General features: G+C 58.4%; 2 protein-coding genes across 8 annotated transcripts in view; one reads left to right on the plus strand and one right to left on the minus strand.

Annotated features, from left to right (window-relative positions):
- The window catches only part of LOC116758412 (solute carrier family 22 member 11-like), a 44,920-nt gene extending 42,795 nt beyond the window's left edge, over positions 1 to 2,125 (plus strand). The window contains 2 exon segments of the mRNA XM_032641219.1: positions 1,315 to 1,518; positions 2,062 to 2,125. Of these exon segments, the coding sequence (XP_032497110.1) occupies positions 1,315 to 1,518; positions 2,062 to 2,125 (268 nt within the window).
- A 4,555-nt stretch (positions 2,126 to 6,680) lies between these two features.
- NRXN2 (neurexin 2) overlaps positions 6,681 to 19,444 on the minus strand; it is a 110,306-nt gene continuing 97,542 nt past the window's right edge. For 5 of the 7 annotated variants that reach the window (XM_032641053.1, XM_032641054.1, XM_032641055.1 and 2 more), the window contains one exon: positions 6,681 to 8,027. In XM_032641053.1, coding sequence (XP_032496944.1) covers positions 7,723 to 8,027 — 305 coding nt within the window. In that variant the 3' untranslated portion in view covers positions 6,681 to 7,722. Of the gene's footprint in view, positions 8,610 to 19,444 lie in introns of all 7 variants that reach the window. The other 2 variants (XM_032641050.1, XM_032641056.1) reach the window with 2 other exon arrangements.

Consider the following 19,444-nt stretch of genomic DNA (forward strand, 5'->3'; position numbering starts at 1 on the left):
TGAGTCCCCCTCTCTCCCCTGCTCTGCAAACCCCCAAGGATTTCAGGGACCCGGTGGCTGTGGAGCAGGCGGCCCCGCCCTGGCTGCTGCTGGGGGCGGGGTGCGGGAGGGCAACGTGTCTGGCTGGGGGACCTGAATCTGGAGGCAGGAGCCTGTGCGCGGTGGTGGGCACCGAGGGGGCTCCGAGGCCTGGCTGGTGCAGGGGATCTGGGCTTGATGTTGAGGGGGTGGGAGACAGGTTAGTGTTAGGGGCTGGGCCCTGCCAAGGGGAGGGGGCACTGGGATCCCTGAGGCTGGCTGGCACTCAAGAGGCGGCGACTGTCACCGGGCATGGGCGAAAGGGCCAAAAGTGAGGCAAGGGCAGTGGGCCGGTCGCCTGCAGGGGGTGCTGGAGGTGAGGGGCACTGGTGACTGATGGGTGCAGGTGGACGGGGCTGGCGATGTCAGGACCAAGGACCCTGCTGCAGGCCTGAGCCCCTCCCCTGGTGGGTGTGGACCTGTTTGCAGGGAGGGGCACCTGGGGAGGGGCCAGCTCAGGCAGGAAGGTGTGGCCATGGGGATAAACAGAAGGGCCGTATGACATAGGGGAGGGCTGGACAGTGGGGGACCCTGGTGGGCTTGCAGGACTGCGGTCCTGGAGCCATTGAGTGCGTCCTTACTGCACGCAGGCCCACCAGCCCTGGGTCCCGGGCGAGGCCAGGGAAGGGCCAGGGGGTTGGGAAGGAGGCAAGAAGCAAGAACAGGGGCCCCCAACCCCAGCCCAAGAGAGGGAGGAGGGAGGAGGGAGAAAGGGTGGCCTGCAGGGGAAGGAGGGTGCCAGAGGGCGCGGCTTCCGCAGCCCCGGAACCCTGTGCTGCCCCCCGACCTCAGCCACCCTGAGCCCCGGCTGCCAGTGAGGCCACTCCTCTGGGCAGAAGGGGACAGGGGGGCAGTGAGGCTCATGCAGGCCAGACCCTGGGGACCACAGGCAGTGTCTGCCTCCCACTTCCCTCCCTCTCCCCCACCCCAGGTGGCCGGCAGGCTCAGCACGGTGGCTTCTCCTTACGGCCGGCTGGAGAGGGGCCTGCGGGAGCTACAGAGGGCGGCTGCCGTCAACGGGAGAGGGCAGTGCGGGACGCACTGACCATCGAGGTGAGGCGGGGCTGGGCCTTCCCCCTTGAATCTCTCTTTCACGTGGTCTCAGGGCTGCCCAGGTGCATCCCAACCCAGCCTGACCCACTGCGCCTCTCTGGGCTGAGTAGGGCCGGGCCAGAGTGAGAGGCCAAAGCCACAGGTAGGCAGTGCGGCCCCTCACAGGTGCATCTGTGCGGGCAGGATGACCGCAGTGAGCCTGGGCCAGACGGCAGCCCGAGGGGGAGCCATCCTGGGGCCTCTGCTCCGGCTGCTGGGTGTACACGGTGCCTCCCTGCCCCTGCTGGTGTATGGGGCGGTGCCAGTGCCGAGCGGCCTGGCCGCACTGCTGCTGCCCGAGACCCAGAGCCTGCCACTGCGCGACACTATCCAATATGCGTGGAGCCAGTGAGTGGGCCATCCCCTCCACCCTCCGGAGAACCCCAGAAGAGGGCAGGCCTGGCAGCCACCCCTACTGCTGGACCGAGGGAGAAGCAGAGGCCCAGAGAGGGGTAGGACTGGCCCAGAGTCACACAGCACATTTTTGGGAGATGGGAGACCAAGGGCTGGGTCTCCCGGCTGACAGTATGGACTTTGTCCCCTACCCTTCATTCCACCATTTGAGACCTAAATGCCCTAGCTACCCCCCAGCTCCACCTCGGGAGAGATCAAGGGGAAGGGAGGGTGTAGGACTTTGTGAGAGGGAGAGCTGAGGGTGTGACGGCTGTGCTGCAGGTCCTCACGGGCCCCAGACTCTACTACTAAAGCCCCTAGACGTCTATCAAGGCTGTCACTGCGCACCCATCCCCCACGATGTGCTCAGGGAGCTCAGTCCTGGGCCCCTGAGAGCAGGGCAGCAGCATCTCCTAAGTCTTCAGGACGGACACATGTCAGGGGTCAGGCGTGACTTGCACCCACGAGACATAACCCCTCCGTGCCTCTCCTGAACAGGGCAGTAAAGAAGGCAACACACAGCACCCAGGGGCGTCCTGTTCTGAAATCCACACGACCTTAGGCCTCCTGGGAAGCCTGCGATGGGATGGCTGGAGGAGGCTCTTCTCTGCGGAAGGAGAGCAAAGGCCTCGGCTTCCGGAGGGCTGGGGGTCTGCCCCTCCAGCCGAGCCCAGCCTCTCACTATCTAAGGAGCCGCCCTGAACACAGAAGGGGCCAAGGAAGGTGTGATTGGCAGGACGCTGCCTGGTACACCATCACCCGGCCCTCTCTCAAGGCTGCTGAGAGAGGAGCAGGGGCCCGACCCGACCCTATGCTTCCTCGCCCCTCACCAGCCCTGAGCTCACAGGCTGACGTCAGCCACGCTCAAAACCTCCCCAGCTTCTCACGCCACCCTGAGGGCTCCGCACAAGCGCCCCTCAACTTTACCAGAGAGACGGCTCGGGCCCTCCCCATCCCCCTCGTTACTCCAGCCACGCGGCCAGGTCTTCTGCCTGGAACGCTTCTGCCCCTTCCCTACCCGACAAATCCCCCACCTCAACCTCCCATACCCAGGGCAATGGCCTTGTTCTGGGGCCCAGCGCCCAACCCAAGTCTCCAGTAGAATTCTTACCACGGCTGCGGCCACACGCCTGTGAGTCCCCAGAGGGTTGGGGTAGTCCGCCTCCCCGTGTCCCCAGCTCCCACACAGACCAGAGGGCCATCGGTGCGAGGGAGACGGGAGAGTGAATAAAGGACTGTGCCTCTGCGACTCCAGTGATGAGCCCCCAGGGTCTGCCGGCGCAGGGGGTGGGGACTTCCTCCGGGGACGGCCCTTACCCAGGCCAGCTTTCCTGTCCTGAGTGCCAGCCGAGTGGCTGCCTTTTCCAGCCTCTGCTGTGGGCCAGGCACCGTGCTGGACGCCTCAAGGCATCGTCTCGTTTCATCTTTTCCTGAACGCTTTGTGGTAGATGTTGCCCCATTTTACATACGGGAAATCTAAGGCTCAGAGAAACTGTGCCTGGGTGCCTGTGACACCCAGCTAGGAGGGGCAGATTAGGAGTCAAGCGCAGGTCCGAAGGCCTCCAGAGCCAGCTCTGGCCCCAACACCCCCAGCCTGGCCTCAGGCCTCAAAGTCTGGGCATCCAGTGAGCTTCTCGAGAGCAGGGCCTCCCTCTAGAAACCATCCCAAACCCCCTCACTGGCATCACTTATGGGGAAACCCAATGCAAGAGCTCAGATGGAAAGGGATGGGCCCCAAGCTCCCCCACCCCAGCTAACACACTCATGGGTGCAGCAGGAGGCCTTTCCTGCCCAGCGGGGTCCCCGCCAGCTGCCCCATCTACTGAGTCACCCCAGACCTGTGCTCAGGTGGTCTCTGGTCCACCTGTGCCTGTGCCTCTGCTTCCAGGCACCTCAGCAGAAGGCTGCACACCTCTACACTGACATACACACACACACATCAGTGAGGTGTACACACGTGGGCACACACGTAAGAAGGTCAACGGGAAATCAGGAAGCAGCTCCCTGGCCCCAGGAGACAGGATCACTCCCTGGCTTGGTCATATCTGCCTGGGCCTCTGGGGGGTCGTGTCCTTTAGCTGTCTGCCTGTGGCCACCCCTCAGTGAAGACCCCCAGAACAAAGGGGCTGGGTGTGGGGATCATGTTTGTAAAGATGCCCAAAGGTGAGATTTTGCCAGCCTGCCGTGGACCTTCTGTCTTGTCTGCCTGCTGCCCAGCTGAGCCTCAGCTGCCTTACTTACTGTTGCCTAGCATTCTTGGGGCCTTAGGGTATCCGGAAGCCTCCAGCAGGCAGACCCCAGGGCTGGTGGAAGATGGCCCCTCCTCTCCCCAGCGATGTCCTCCAGCTCACCGAGTGGTCAGAGCTGTCCCTCTGCCCACTCCTGGTCCTTCCAGGTGGTCACAGCCGTCCACGACCCAGGGCCTACCTAATTCCAACATGTCACTCCTCACTTAATTCAACAGGACCTAGAAGCTGGGAGGTCCAGGGCCCTGCCCCTCTGGGGCAGCTAGGGAGTGAGTGTCATCACTGTGGCAGAGTGGGCACCCTACCAAGGGAGAAGGGGCCTCCCTCGGCAGCAGCCACAGGCCTGCAATCAGCTAGGTGCCACTACCCGAAAGGCAGGTCTTCACTTGGGACACACTCGCTCTTTTGATGTCCGTGCCAGTTTGCTCCTGGCCCCGGAAGCTGCTGGGCACCCTGCAGTGGTAGAGCCAAGTGAAGTGGGTGTGGGAAAGAAGAACCCACCACCACCCCTACAGTCTCCGCACCACCCCCGCACCATGGCAGGAGACGCCTCAGGCAGCAGGCACAGGAAAATGCCTCAGGACCCACTTTGGCCATTCTCCTGCCTCCAGCCAGGCCTGCAGCTCACCCAGGAGGGTGTGTGAGGGAGGACAGTGTCAGCAACACAGGCCCCATGTCCACCCCCAGGAGGAGGACATCCTCCCAGAAGAGCCCCAGCACTGGCTGAGCTTGTGTTCCCTCCCCTGGAGGCTTTCATGGCCAGTGCAGGTCTTCAAGGTCCAAGGCAGCAGCCAGACTTCACTGCAAGCTTCTTCCCCAAACTCGTCCTTCCTTTCCCATTCCCCTCCCCCGGTAGAATCTCCTGACACATCCCTGCCAGTACCAGCTGGCAAGGAGCAGCGTGCCTGGAATTCCGGCCACCCCACCCCCCCATATGCTGTTTGGACTCTCCTGGGGGGTCACTGCCAGCCCAGCCAGACACCAAGGAGCCCAGGCCCAGCCCAGGTGTTAAGGTCAATATCAGATGCACAGGATGAAGGAGCTAAGAGCAAGGTGACCGTCTCTTACAGACAAGTACACTGAGTCAGCGGCAGAGTCCAGGAAGCTTTCCTCTTACTAACAAGTCCTGGGGTGGCAGGGCTCTTAGCTTCCTTACGCAGAGAGGAAAACACCCAGTCCCACAGGCACACGGCAGTGAGACGGACTGGGGCCCATCCTTCCAGCTCCTGCACGCTCCCTCTTTCTGGCCCCCTACTCTGATAGACTACTCAAGGCCACTCTAGAATTTCTGGAGTAAGGATGCTCCCTTCTTGATACCAAGGAAATCCTGCCTGCCTCTCTTTGCTTTCTCTGGCCAGTGGTGATGGGGGAGGAGAACCTGAGCTAAGTCTCCATTCCTTGGACTGAGAGAGCGGCAGCAGAAGAGCCGGGGGCAAGGCCATTACCAGCACAGGAACAGGATGTCTTGACAAACTGCCTCAGGTCAGGCCTCCCTCGGGCTCCCACAGAGGGTTAGAGGCGGCCTCGGTGATGCTGATCTCCAAGACTGAGCAGCTGTAGGAGGCAAGCGGGGCCCAACCCTCCCTCCTGGTGGCTGGTTCAGGAGGGCAAGGGGAGGCCAAGTCCATGGAAACCCACCTTCAGGGGCTGCTGGGGGAAGACTCGCTCTCCCACCCATGTTAGGACTTAGGGGTGGGGGGAGGACTCACAAGGGCCACTGGGGCACAACCCGTGGTGGGAAGGGTGGTCCCACGATAAAAGCTTCGTCCCAGGATGGAGGGAAGGAGGGGGAGATGAGGCGGCCCTGGGTGGGGCTCCTGTGGGCAGTTGAGCCCAAGGGCCCCTCGGTGCTGTCCAGGCCTAAACACAGACCAGGCTTGTGAACTGGAAGATGCTGCAAGAATGAGCTGGCCAGCAGCAGAGCCGCCCGAGGTAGGAGCTCAGGAAGCAAAACAGGGCGGTGAAGGGCCACAGTGAGCCAAGGGCACAAGAAAGCAGAGCCAGGAGGGGGAGGCGAGACCCACCAGGCCGAAGGCAGAGGAGACCTGAGTGACAGAAGCGTGGCTGAGTCCTGTGTCCAGTGGCCCCCTGGGAGACACAGACCCACCCACACTCTGCTTGCTCTCCCGAGGGTGCCCAGGTGCGCGGCTCCTCGTATACAACCCCCATCTCAAGAGTCTCGGCTCCTTTCGACGGAGAGGCTTAACAAATCCAGACCCAGCTCAGCATGTCTGGGACCATGAGCCTGTTTAGTGTCCCCATGAAGAAGCAAACACCTGGTCTGGGGTGTGCTGGCTCTACTTCCACCTGCGGCCACAGGGGCTGCCCACGGTCAGCCAGGAGGGGGCAAGGTCCAAACCCTAGAGATGCAGAAGGGGCAGAGACCGGAGTTAGGCGGAACTAGGGGCCAATCTGGACTCAGACACTGAGTTACCTTGAGACCTTGGACCAGCCACTGAAGCTCTTCCCACCCAGGAATAATATCACCTCCCCCAAGGGCTATGTCAAGGCCAATGCCCTGCACACACAGCCACCAGAAGGGCAGGCCCTCTTTAGCCACTAGGGGGCAAAACGCTGCTCCCGTCTTGGGATTTGTCAGCCCCCAGAGAAGCTAAGGTCCGTGGCCAATGGGACCAGAGACCAGTCATTGCTCACAAGCCTGGGGCCTGTTTGCCGTCTCCTTCCCCAGCCCGCTGGGACATGGGGGTGAGACAAAGACAAGCTGCCCCAAGGTGCCCAAAGTCATGCTCAGCCCAAAACTTTGGGGGCTACTTACCAGCTCTCGTGGGCTCCAATCTGCACCCAGACCCCAGCCCAGAGCTCGGACCAATGTCCCAACAGCACCCAACCCGAACAAACTGCACAGGACCGTTGGATTTGGAAAGTTTTTGTTTTCTTTTCCCACACATTTCCGGGGTTGGGGTGTTATCCAAGACTCAGACACATTTGTTAACAAAGAGAGAAAAAAAAAAAACTGGGGGAGCAGGGAGCCTGTGGGCAGATAAGTGACCCAGCAGTATGCGGGTAATGCCTGGCTCCCTCTCTTCCCTGCTGCCCGCGCCCAGTGGGTACCACAGGCTGCTGCTCGCGATATCTAGATTAATTGTCTTCAATATATATCTGCATTTGCCTTTCCCCTCCCACCCGCCCCCCACCCTGCTCCTCCAGCAGCTTCCCCATCAATGCACGTCGCCCGGCGGCACACAACAGAACATGTCTTCCCAGGCCCGAGCCCCTTCCCTGGGCGGAACCAGGCAGGCGCCTCCTCCTGGTGGGCGGAGCCATGGCTCTCGGGGCCACCCCGGCCCCCCCCCCCCCCCGCTGGGACGCTCCGCCCATCCTCCCGCCCTTCTCCCACCGACTCTGGAAACCCAAAGGGAGGAAAGGAAGGGGGAAACCAGACACACACAAAAAGGAGAACTGGGGAAGGAGGGTGGGGACAGAGAGACAGCAAGCCTGGGGTGGGGACTGGAGGGCTTGGGAAGAGAAGGAAGGCTGGGGGAACAGAGGGAGGAGGAAGAAAAATGGAGGAAAATGAACAGGACGAGTAGTTGACACTGTACAAAACCCCCAGTCTTCCTTCCCTCCCAACCCCACCAAAATAAAACTACCCCCCTTAAAAAAATAAATCAACCCAGGGCTGTGAGCACGTGCCCTGCCCGATGGGCGCAGAGCTGAGAAGAACAGACAGCCCCAGGACGCACGATGACTCCGCGCCGACGGGCGGCAGGAGGAAGGGGACGAGCACGGGGTTTTCCTTTTTTTTTTTCCATTTTTTTGCGTTTCCTCTTCGTGAGAGAAGTCTGAGGCAGCCAGGGAGTGGGTCCCCAGGGCCCCGGCAGGGAGAGGGCCGCACCCTCCTCTCGGGCCCTCCCAGGAGGGGCAGCTGGCAGTGGGCCGCGGTGCCGGGGGCTCAGACGTAATACTCCTTGTCTTTGTTCTTCTTGGCCTTGCTGGGCGTCTTGGGGGCAGCCGGGGCCTTCTCTTTCACCACCGCCCCGTTGCTCTGGGCCGAGTTACTGATGTAGTTCCGGCTCTGGTCCACCTGGTAGGAGCCCTCGTCGCGGTTGCGGTACTTGTACATGGCATAGAGGAGTATGAGGATGCAGAGCGCCGCGGCCGCCACGATGCCCACCACCATGCCCGTGGTGCTGCTGGACTCCCGGATCACCTCCACTGCGCCCGGCGGGCCCCGCTCCCCAGGCCCCGTGGGGTTGGCTGTGGGCAGATGGGGGAAGCCGGGGGCGGAGGTCACGCCGGGGCGCAGGGGAGGGGGCCTCCGCGGCTCGAAGGACGTGGGGGCCCCGGGCCCCAGGGGTGGGTTCTCCAGCAGGGGCTGCAGCGGGTCTCGGTGGTTCATTTTGCCCGCTGGCAGGTTGGGGGCCGGGGCGGAGGGGGCGAGCAGCACCCCAGGGGCGCCCGTGGCCCCATCTGTCCTGAGGTTGGGCCGGGGAGCGGGTTTGCGGGGGGAGAGGAGGGTGGTGCGGTCCGTGACCAGGGGAAAGGTGGTGTAAAAGTCCTCGTCGTCCGTGGGGGGGAGGCTGGAGTCAAAGACCTCCCCGGAGGCAAAGCCCGAGGCCTCGATAGGCTCCTCGCAGTCGCTGTCGTCCTGCTCGGCCTGGCACGGGCCCCCGGCGGGCGGGCGGCGGGCCGCGGGCGGGGGCAGGGTGTCTTGGGTGGCACCCACGCCCGTGAGGAAGGGGTAGAAGGTAGGGGGTGGGGGCACGAAGGGGGATCGGGTGGCCACGGGAGGGGGGTCTAAGGAGTCCTCCGTGATAATGGGCAATATTAACTCTCCTCCTAGAACAAGAGAGAGAAGAGAAAAGACAGGGCGTCAGCGAGGGCCAGGGTGCAGGCGGCCGGCACAGAGAGAGAAACAACAGCCTCACACACCCAAATCGGTTCCAATTGGCTTTGGCGGAGACTAGAGCGGGCTGGGCCCGCCCGCCAGCCGGCCGGAGCACTGCGCTTTAAGCTTTAAGCGGGCAGCGGCTCGGATGCCCTGGGCACCCCACGCACGGGCTCTGTGGCTCTCTGGGTTTTGGTCTTTTGTTTGTCTTAAGAAACCAAAAGGAAAAGAAAGGAAATAGAAAAGAAATGGAAAAGAAAAAAAGAATTCTACTCGTTTAAGGCTTTAAAAACAGATACAAGAGCAGCATTTAAACAAACCTAACAACAATATCTTTTAGGGTTTTTTCTGGGTTTTTCTCTTTTTTTGCTTTTTTTTTTTTTTTCTTTTGTTTTTAAAAAAGAAGATAGCATACCACGGAATTCAGGCAACTTACATCAACAAATAGGCCGTGTGATTTTAGCATGAAGAAAAAAATTACAAACAGAGCTGTGTAAGCGGGTTCTCCCGGAAAAAATAAGAAAAAAACAACTTTTCCGTACAACGTTTCCTTTCTATCTGTTTGGTATCTCCCTCCCTCACTCTCCTCTCCCTGAACAACTTGCTTCCTCCAGAATACTCTCTCTCCTCCCTCACTTGGGCCCTCTCCCCCTCATTAAACACAAAGCTGAAATCTGCACAGTGAAGGCTGGCGTTGAGGAACTGTTACCACCACTTGGTGTCAGCGTGTGGGGGAGGGAGGGAACAGTGGAAAGGAAGGCTTGGGGAGGAGGCACGTGACAGGCAGCTGTGTAGGAATTGCCTCATGGGTGAGAGGACTTGGGAGGGGATGAGCATGGGAAGGGGCTTTGAAGGCTAACTGCAGGTTGGTCATGGGGAGAGGAGAACTGAAGGTGGGAGGTGATGAGGTCCAGGAGGAAGAGCTGGCAGGGACACACGGGCACATTGGAGGAGGGTCCTATCCTATAGGACTTTGGGAGTGGTGGTGAGAAGCCATGTTGAGGTAAGGAGGTGAGGAAGGACAGGGAGTGAGTGAGGGAATTGGGCAGGGATACATGATTCTTGAGCTAACCCTAAATCCCCAACTTTCTCTTTCTTCACCCTCCACCTCTGACCCCCACTGACTTCCCCCCCTCCCCCTCCCCAGAACCCCCATGGGCCGCCAGGACCTGGCCAGGGCTTGACGGCCTCTGGCCCTCTTATTATTGTTAAAACAATAATAAAACAACGGAAAGAAGAAGAAAGCAAAAAAAGAAAAGAAAATACATACACAGCCATCTGGGAAGGATGCACTTGCTAATATAGGGCCCAGGAGAACTACTGGGGAGGGCCTTTGGGGTAGGGGTGTAGGTCTCCTCACTCCCTAGGTCGGATAACTGGGGTCCCTTGGGCCAAAACTGCAATTCCCATCAGCCCCAGAGGGTGAGAATTACAACTCCCACTAGTCCTTACAGGGGTGTGGACCACAATTCTCATCAGCCCCTGGGTCAACAACTACAACTCCCATCAGCCCGCTGGGCCCCCTCTCAAACAAAAGCACTGCAACCCACTGGTCTGGGGTAGAACAGAGCTGCAACCCTGGGTCTAGGTGGCTGGTGGAAGGGCTCCCTCCTCTTGGAGGAGCAGCTCTGGGCCTGGTAGGGGCTGTAGGTTTCCTCTCTAGCTCTCCCTCCAGCACAGCTCAAGCCCTGCCCCCGTCTGAGTGCAGCTCCCTGGTCTCTCTGCAGGGTTTGATCTTCAGAGATCACACCACAAACCTCCCACCCGCTCCATGGGAGGCTTCTCAGGGCTTCCCTGACAGACCCCTCTGCCCCAGTGCATCCAGGCCAGCCATGTGCCACCAACCACCACACCTTGGCACCTCTCCTCCTCCTCCCCCCACCCAAAGCGCTCTGGTCTCCACCCTGCTGTTCAAACACCTCTGCTGATCCTTCAGATCGCAAGCTCCAGCAGTTTGGCAGAGCTGTCCTTGGCCACACTAGCCAGCTCAGCCAAGACCTTGCTATTGAACTCACAGCCTTGCTGAGCTCCTCAGGCTGCTCTCCCCACCAGGCTCCAATCTCCCCCTGGACAGGGGCTCACCTGCACCCCAGATTGTGAAGCCTCGGGGCACCTGGGCTTCCACCGGCTCAGCCACACTGGAAAACTGAGCCAAGAGCAGAGAAGCATGTTTTGTGGGGCTGGAACTGTCCAACCCCGGCTTTTTATGGAGGAGGATGCTGAGGCCTGGGGTGGGCAGGACTTCCAGGGTCTTCCAGGTATCACTGTCAGGCTACATGAATGAATAGACTATCCAGTCCCTTCTGTGGCTCTCAGAGGCCAGGCGAGGGCCAAGTCTCACAAGGAGCCCCGGAAGGCCTGACTCATCCTCCCCACGCCTGCAGGAATCTGCTAGGCTGCTTGACTCTTGGCTTGGATTTTAATGTGGGAGGCCAAGACCTGTTCTGTCATTAATTCCTGTGTGACTGTGGGCAAGTTTCTTTCATTTTCTGGGCCTCAATTTCCTCATCTATAAAATTAGGGTATTGGGCTCTAGGCCCAGGGTGAGGCCAAGGCCTGGATCCCAGCCTGTGGATGAACATAGTTTGTCCTCCCATCCCTACTGAGCCCTAGACCCACCAAGGATGGCCCAGCAACCTGGCCCCTGGGTAAGTGGCAAACTCAGCTGTTAGGTCTCAGGAGGAGGCTGGTAGCCCTTCGAGTGGTGGCATCTGGGCCCAGCCATGACAAGGTTCCCTTCCCTGTGTGGACCCTGAACACATCTGGGGTCCCCACTGCTGGCCCACACCACATGCTCCCTTCCTGAACTTTGCCTTCTGTTCAGAACACCTTTCCCCTGCTGATATCTCATTCATCCTTTGAATCCAACCAAATACCTCCTCTTCCAGGCAGACCTCCAGAGGCTCCTCCCTGCCTTGGGTGCCTCTGACACCTTGTCCCTATTCTGTCCTGGAGGCACAGGTTTGGACTCAGTGCCAGGGAAGGCCCTTGCTGGGGACACATCATGGCCCAAGGGGTTGATCAGGCCAATCAGGGCGTAGACCTTGGCTTTCTATCCTTTTGCTCACCTCCCCAGTAGATGAGGGTGTACGGGGGCTTCAGGCCTTGGACCACAGACAAATCCTGCTCAGCCTGAGCCGCCCCCCACCCCCACCACCCACAACCATTTGCCCCAATTCACTGGTTCCTTAGGTCCTTGGGACACACAGGTTCCCAGGGTCCCCCTGTGCAACCTCCTGCCTCCCCCAACCCTGCCTCCAGAGCCCTCCCAGTCCTGGTCATATTGACTTCTTGGCCCTGCCCTTCAACCCCAGCCAATTCCTGGCCTCCATCTCTGGGTCTCGGACCTGTCCCTGCGTCCCCAACTCCTTTGGGGACTTTCCCTGGCCCGAGGCTTTGACAGCATCTCCTGAGGGTGCCCTGCCCTCACTCACATCCCCCCACACTGCCACAACTGCCCCTTGGTGTCCCCTTCTCCTGGCCCTGAACCTCAGCCTCCACCTCCCACGCCACTTCCTCCCTGGGCCCTACACCCCTCACCACAAGATGACACACTACTGAGACCCCACGCTGCCTTCCTTCCCCAACTCTCACTCAAGTCGGCCTGGGCTCTGTGGCAGTGAAGTCACACACAAAGTAGGGTACCGTCTTTTCCTGGGGTCATGCAGGAAGGGTCAGGCAAGCTTGTGCCAATGAGGAGTTAGTGGGGCCTGGAGGAGGGGAGGAACCCTCAGAGACTTCTCACTGCAGAAGTCCAACTGGGGGCTCCCCAGGACGCCCCTCCCGCTGGGCTTTTGGGGGTGCAAACTCATGAAGACTCATGGTGCCTCGGACCCTGGGTCCAGCTCTATGCCAAGGGTGCACATTGGGATGGGGTGCCCCTGGGGGTCTGATAAGGACCCTAGGCAGCCTCCCTCCCCTCCCCCACTTCAGGCAACTGCAGCATTTGGGAAATATTCACAGGAGCACTTATCATAGACGCCACCCACCCTCTGCTCCTAAATTGAATTTCAGTGCATGTCAGTTCCGCTTACTAAAAGGAATTCCATTCTGGCCAAGGAGACCACAAGCCATTCCCGAGCACCCTCCTCCCCCAGCTCCCCTGCCTCTGGGGGCTGCTGGACAAGCAAGCTGGGCCCTTTCTGCCTTTAGGGCAAAGAAGGCCTTTGACTGAAAATCTACCCAAGAACCCCATTCCCTCCCAAGCAAGATGTGCCCACCCCCAAAGAAGCATCTAGAACTGAGGCTGAGCGTCAGAGACTAAGCAATCAGCTGCCTGAGGCCTCATCTGCCAGTGCTGGGTGCCCTGCCCAGGCTGTGACGGCAAGAAGGCCACTAGTCCACAGGGCATTTCTTGTGGCTTAGAAACAGGGCAGACCCTCAGTGTGGCCACAGCCCTGCAGGTACACCATTTGGCAAACAGTATCTCTGTGCAAAACTGGAAAAAGGCATTCTGTTCTCCTGGTGGGCACAGCCCCGCTCCAGGGCGCAGGACACACAGCTTGGCAAGCAGAGCACTGGCTAGATTTCAGCCCTTACTCACCTGTTCCAGCAGAGAACAATCTGTGCAACTGTGTGCAGTGGCCTGAAGGGTACCACCCCTCCCCACCCGGAAACCCACACACAGCAAGGGCAAACGTCAAGGTGGAGTCACGGTCAGAGACGGTGAAGCGCCTACTGTGTGCACCCACCCCTCTGAGGGTCTGTTTCTGCACAGCTGGGCACGTGTCTCTACGCGCGTGTGTGTGTGTGTGCATGTGCGCGCACGCACGAACCTCAATGGATCCAAGCACGTGAGCACGCGTGTCAGCGAGTCTTAGCGGACGTGTGTGCACGTGAGTGAGCCTGTGCTCTGTACGTGGTTTGTGTGTGGTCCGCCTGCCCCTAGGCCTGGGTCTGAGCTCCTGTGTGCATGTGAATGCATGAATGTGTCGCTGAGAACATGTGAGCGTGCCACCACGGGTCTGAACACACGCGGTTGTGCCTCTGTGACCACCTCTTGCCCTCGGGTAGTGAGACTACATTTCCCAGCATCCCTTGCAAGTAGGTGCGGCCACAGGAGTAAGCAGTGGGCAGTGCCAGTACCGGCCCATAAAAGCTCCAGTGCCCGATCCTCCGCACTCCTTCTCCTCCTTCCAGTGACCTTGCAAACCACGTGTTGAAATGGAGGAGCCACAGATGGGAGGTCTCTGGATTCCCCAAGCACTCCTTGGGGCAGAGCCACCTGCTGGTCAGGAGCACCCAGGTGGGGCTTCACCTGAGTCAGAAACTCCCCTTTAAGGACCCACTGAGATTCGGGGGAAGGTTATCTGTTACAGAAACACATGTTACCTTAACTAATACAGACACAGCCAGAAGTGGGTGTCACATTAACAAAAACCTGTGGCCCTCAGGTAACAATTCAAGAACATGGATTTGGAGGCTGGAAAGATGCAGAACCACATAACGCAGCGGCACGACACCTGGCACCAACCGTTGCTTGGGACAGACCACGTGCTTACTGAGGCTGAGGCACTAAGGGAAGGTGCCAGAAAAGTCGGGACAATGCCGGCTTTTACTTTCTGTGTTTGGTAACGTATTACAAGAAAGAAACAACATTAGACGAGAATTGGTGCGTTTGCAACAGAGATGAAGGGACCAGAGAGAGCCCAGAAATGCGGGGCCGGCAAGTGTCAGAAGAACCACTGCCCCCAAACCCCAAATCTTAGAAGACTGGAAACGGCTTTCAGGGATGGTGGCCCAGTGACACTTCCACCTGAAAAACGGGGCTCAGCCTTGCCTCAAGGATCACACTAAGGGTGTGGCTCCCCACCTATTGTTTCAAACGCCCTCAAGATAGTCACCACTAAATTAAGAGATAGGGCAGAGAAACAAGGAAATAAACAGGCTTGAGAATTATGTCTAGGAGAGAACTCTGAGTGTCGTTCCGTTGACTGTTGGAGCCTTAAAACAACCTTTGGGCCCCCAGATATGCATGAGCAGGAAGAGAGGGCCGTCAAGGCTGTGAGACCTCCAAGGAGGTCATTTTCCCGACACCCACCCAGAGGATGGAGGACTGGGAAGGGTCTGCCAGAGGGCAGCGCCAGGGCCCCAGACAAAGCAGAGGTGAGTTTCTCCCACACAGCAGAGGTGGGGTTTCAGGGAGAAACTTCCCCACTACAGAGGGCAGAGCCTCAAGCTGCCTGCTGGCTGGATCTTCCCAACACTAGGAACTACAAGCTGCCGTGCGCCCTCCATCCTTCCCTTTGGACGCAGGGTTTTACGGTGGTGGTTTTCTCTGGCCCATCATGGTATTCTGGGTGTGTGTTGGGCTGTATGGGCAGTGAGATCAATTATCCTTTTAGTTCATGGGTATCCAGACCACATATGGGTACCCAGGAGCCAAGTCTGGACCCAATGGAGCGGGTCCATCTCCCAGACATCCTCACCTCTGAGATGACTATCCTAACCGGGTAGGGCTTCGGCTGTCTCTCCTGGGTAGGAGTGGGTGTGTTCTGTCGGTGGGGGGAACAGTGGACTGGATCGTTGGTGACCCAAAGCCCAGACTGTGGCAAATAAATGGCTAGCTGGTCATCAAATCTGGTTTTGCTTCCTCCTGGACTGCCTGGAAGCTAGGTCGTGCCACATGACCGAGCTCTGGAGAACAGAATCAGTAGGGCCCATGCACACCTCTTCCTCCCAGGCCTGGCCCATAAACCCTCCCCTTCATGCCCCTCCCTGCGTATCCCCTTCCACCACAACTCGGGAAGTCACGGTGAAGATGGTGCAGCTTCAAAGTGGAGACAGACCAGCCCTGAATCAGCGCCCTGAAAAGAGCTGCTCACCTAAGTGTCCATCGACAGATGAATGGATAAAGAAGATGTGGCACATATATACAATGGAACATTACTCAGCCATAAAAAGAAATGGAGTTATTTGTAGCGAGGTGGATGGACCTAGAGTCTGTCATACAGAGTGAGGTAAGTCAGAAAGAGAAAAACAAATATCATGTTCTAACACATATATATGGAATCTAAAAAAAAAAAAATAGTTCTGATGAACCTAGGGGGAGGACAGGAATAAAGACGCAGATGTACAGAATGGACTTGAGGACATGGGGAGGGGAAAGGGTAAGCTGGGACGAAGTGAGAGAGTGGCATGGACATATATACACTACCAAATGTAAAATAGCTAGCTAGTGGGAAGCAGCTGTATCACACGGGGAGATCAGCTTGGTGCTTTGTGACCACCTAGAGGGGTGGCATAGGGCAGGGTGGGAGGGAGACGCAAGAGGGAGGGGATATGGGGATATATGTATACATATAGCTGATTCACTTTGTTATACAGCAGCAACTAACACACCATTGTAAAGCAATTATACTCCAATAAAGATGCTAAAAAAAAAAAAAAGAGCTGCTCACTCATCAGGAACAGTGTTTATAACTTTACGTGAAGAAGTCAATGTCTGTGTTTAACCATGGGTGTTGAGAGTTTCTCTGTTACAACTAGTGTTACCTTAAGACACGTTGGGATCTGAACATGTCTGTGCCTCTGTGATTCTGAGCTGGATGTGTGGGTCTGAGCAGATGTGTCTGCCTGTGGAATTCAGCATGTGTATGCCTCTGAGGTCCCTGTGTATGTGTGCTCGGGGGCAACGCCTCTGTAGTGGGCTGAGTGCGTGAGGCTGCTTCTCTGGGTCTGAGCACACGTGGGCTTATATGAAGCCGAGTACACATGTATGTGTGGGTCCTTGTGGGTCTGTGTGCTCACCTGGTGAACACGGAAGCATGCATTTTACTGTGTCTGAACATGTGTGACTGGCCTGAGGGTCCACGGATATGTGGGTGTCCTTCTATGTGGAGCTGCATGTGTACCTCTAAGCATATGAGTAAGTACACCAGCAGCTGTGAGCGCCCGTGTCAGTGTTGGCCTGACTCTGTGTGTCTGTGTGTGTGTGTGTACACCACCGTGGGACTGAATACGAGTATGCATGTCTTGGTCTGAGCACGTGTGTTTGTGTCTGAGCATAAGGCATGCACATCAGAGTGAGCCTCAGAAGGTCTGAGCTGAGGTGGGCCTCCGAGGGTCTCCTTTCCTGGGGCGGTGGGGCAGGGGCGCAGGTCTGTGAGTCTGAAGAAATGTGTGCGTGTGCCTGGACCCCTGGGTCTGGGCACACACAGCCTGCCTGAGGATGCACACACGTGTGCCCTCATGGCCCTCAGCATGAGCACACACGTCGGTACACGAGGATATGCCTTTGAGGATGTGTGTGTCTTAGAGTACGTGAACAGATGTGCAGGCGACTGTAGGTCTGAGCCCAAGTGTATGCGGGGGTGGAGCTGTGACACTCGTGCACCTCTGTGAGCCTGGGCGCAGACGTGCACATCCCTGAATTCACACGCCCACGTGCACGTGTGTGCCTGCATCTCAGAAGGTCTGTGCATGTTGTATACGTGCCTGCCCTGAACACGCACACACGCACCTGTGATTCTGAAACATCTGTAAGTCTGAGCTCACGTGGAGGATTCTGTGGCCTGAGCACGTGTGTGATGCAAGTGGATTTGTACACGTGTGTGTGCCTCTGTGAGCTGAGTGTGGATGTGGAATCCTGAGAGTCTGAGGATTCGTATATGCCTGGGCCTTGAGGGTCTGAGCACATAGATGTACGTGTCTCGTGAGTGTGTGAAATATGCAAGTGCTTCTGAGCACGTGCATGTATTCGGAACATCTGGTCTACTCCTCGATAGATGTGCACATGTGCGCTTCAGTGGGTCTGTGTGTGCATGGATGTGCAGCTCTGAGCACATGCAACTGCCTTGGTGGGTTGAAGACATGCTGCGTATGCACCCTTGTGCACCTGAGCTCGTGTGGAAGTGTCTAAACAGGCAGACACCTGTGAGTCCACATCTAGGTGTGGAGCCCTAAGCCCACACATGCAGGACTGTAGCTCTGAGCACACGTGTGTACCTCTGTGAAAATGTGCACGTGTGTGGGTTTGCCTGTGTTCATCGGACTTCCGGGGCTCTGAATACATGCGTGTCTCTTTAGATCTAAGCACCTGGTGCCTCTTTTGCTCTAGGCACAAATGGTGTGTGCCCTTTAGGTCTGAACATATGAGTACCTGTGGAAGTGGATGTGCGTGAGCTTGCTGGTAGGCCCATAAATGTTTGTGCCTGGATGTGGGCGTGCCTCTGGTCAGACACGAGTGTGCATGTAGCTGGGTCCCTCTGTGGGTCTGAGTCTGCGTGTGCGCACTTCCTATGTGCCTCAAGGGGAGCAATTCCTACAGGGGCCAGGCCCATAACACAAGGTGTGGGACAGGCTGGCTAAGGCAGCGAGGGGCGTTGGGTCACATTGCCTACTATGCAGGGCAGGTCCCCATAAAGGTACTCCCATTCAAAAGCAGTTAAATACCGTGTCCATCAACACAGTACTCTTGGCTGGGCTGCCAACCTCAGGTAAAATAACCGTTAGATGATGGGCTCTCCAGGCTGGGGAAGCTGGGACCTGCAGTCTGTGGAGGGGTCCAAGTCAAGGGAAGGTGTGAAACGTTTCAGGGATGACCCGAGGTTTCACACCTCGACCCAGGAAGGAAGATCTGGCAGGTGAGAGGGGTGCAAAGAGCCTGCGGGCAGCCCCTGGGTAGCTGCTGTCTCCAGCCAGGCTGCCTCCACCTCTGACACTGACCTTGGAGCCCAAGGAGTCCTGGTTGTCTGCTAGAAAAAAAGCCTCCCTGCACTGGGGGCACAAGAGGGCTCTGGCCTGAGTCCCCTCCCTCTCCAGGTGGGGTGTATCACAGTCTAAATCAGCCTGAGGGACCCTGGAGCCATCTTGGTCGTTGTCTGGCCTCCCATCAAGATAAAAATGCAATTTAAGCATTTCAGGGCAGTATGAGCGTGGAGGTGCAAACATACGCGATGCACACCTGTGGGTTGCGATGGTTTTCTCTGGGGGCTCAAGCGTGCACTCTGCCCTCCCTCCCTCTTATTTTTAAAGCTGGGTGCTGGGCTGGCCCGCCAGCCTCTCCCCATCCCCCAGCCTCTCCCCATCCCCCAGCTTCCATTCCTCCTCCACCCTCCTTGTCCCCTCACATACTTGGCCCTTTGATGCGGGGAGGGCAGCTGACCCGCCCACTTCAGCTCCTCCTCACTCCGTGGTCCCAACACAGCCTAAGAGAGCTCGGCCCACCTGTGCACGCGCTCAGCATCACACCCAGGCCCCTGACAAGACCCTGGGCTGGGGCTGTGAGGCCAGAATTTTGGTGGACAGGATGTGGCCTTGGGGTAGCCCAGTGTGCGCTTCCCGTCCCTGCATCATGGCCATCTGCAGGGTCCAGGGAGAGCAGAGGCTCCTCCTGTCACCTGGCAGTTCCCACCCCTGCGTGTGCAAACATGTGTGGCAGGGCCAAGCCGGGCCCTTTTCTCGTGACCGCACAGCCTTTTGTCCCCAGAGTCCCATCCCGGGGCTCTCAGGGGACCATGTGTCACAGGCACTCCCCGCAGGCCTAGGCTTGAGGTACTGTGTCCACCTATAGGAAAGCCCCACCAGTAACTAGGTAGGCGGAAAAGCAGGGTGCAAGGAGAGTGCTGTGTCGAAGCTGCCAGGTTCCCAGAGCCTCCCAAAGCAACGGTTGGGTGTGAGGGTGCATCCCTGAGCCGAGCTCACCCAGTGAGACGGAGGGGAGAGCCCCAGCAGCGGAGACTCCCCACAGCGGACGGTGTCTGTCCAGAAAGCACTGGTTCTCGGCTGTGGCTGAGGAGGCCTTTCCAGCCCAGCAGCCGGAGGCTCCCCCAAGGACCTCAGGGCC

Source organism: Phocoena sinus, chromosome 8 (genome assembly GCF_008692025.1).
Source record: "Phocoena sinus isolate mPhoSin1 chromosome 8, mPhoSin1.pri, whole genome shotgun sequence".
NCBI classification, from domain to species: Eukaryota; Metazoa; Chordata; class Mammalia; order Artiodactyla; family Phocoenidae; genus Phocoena; species Phocoena sinus.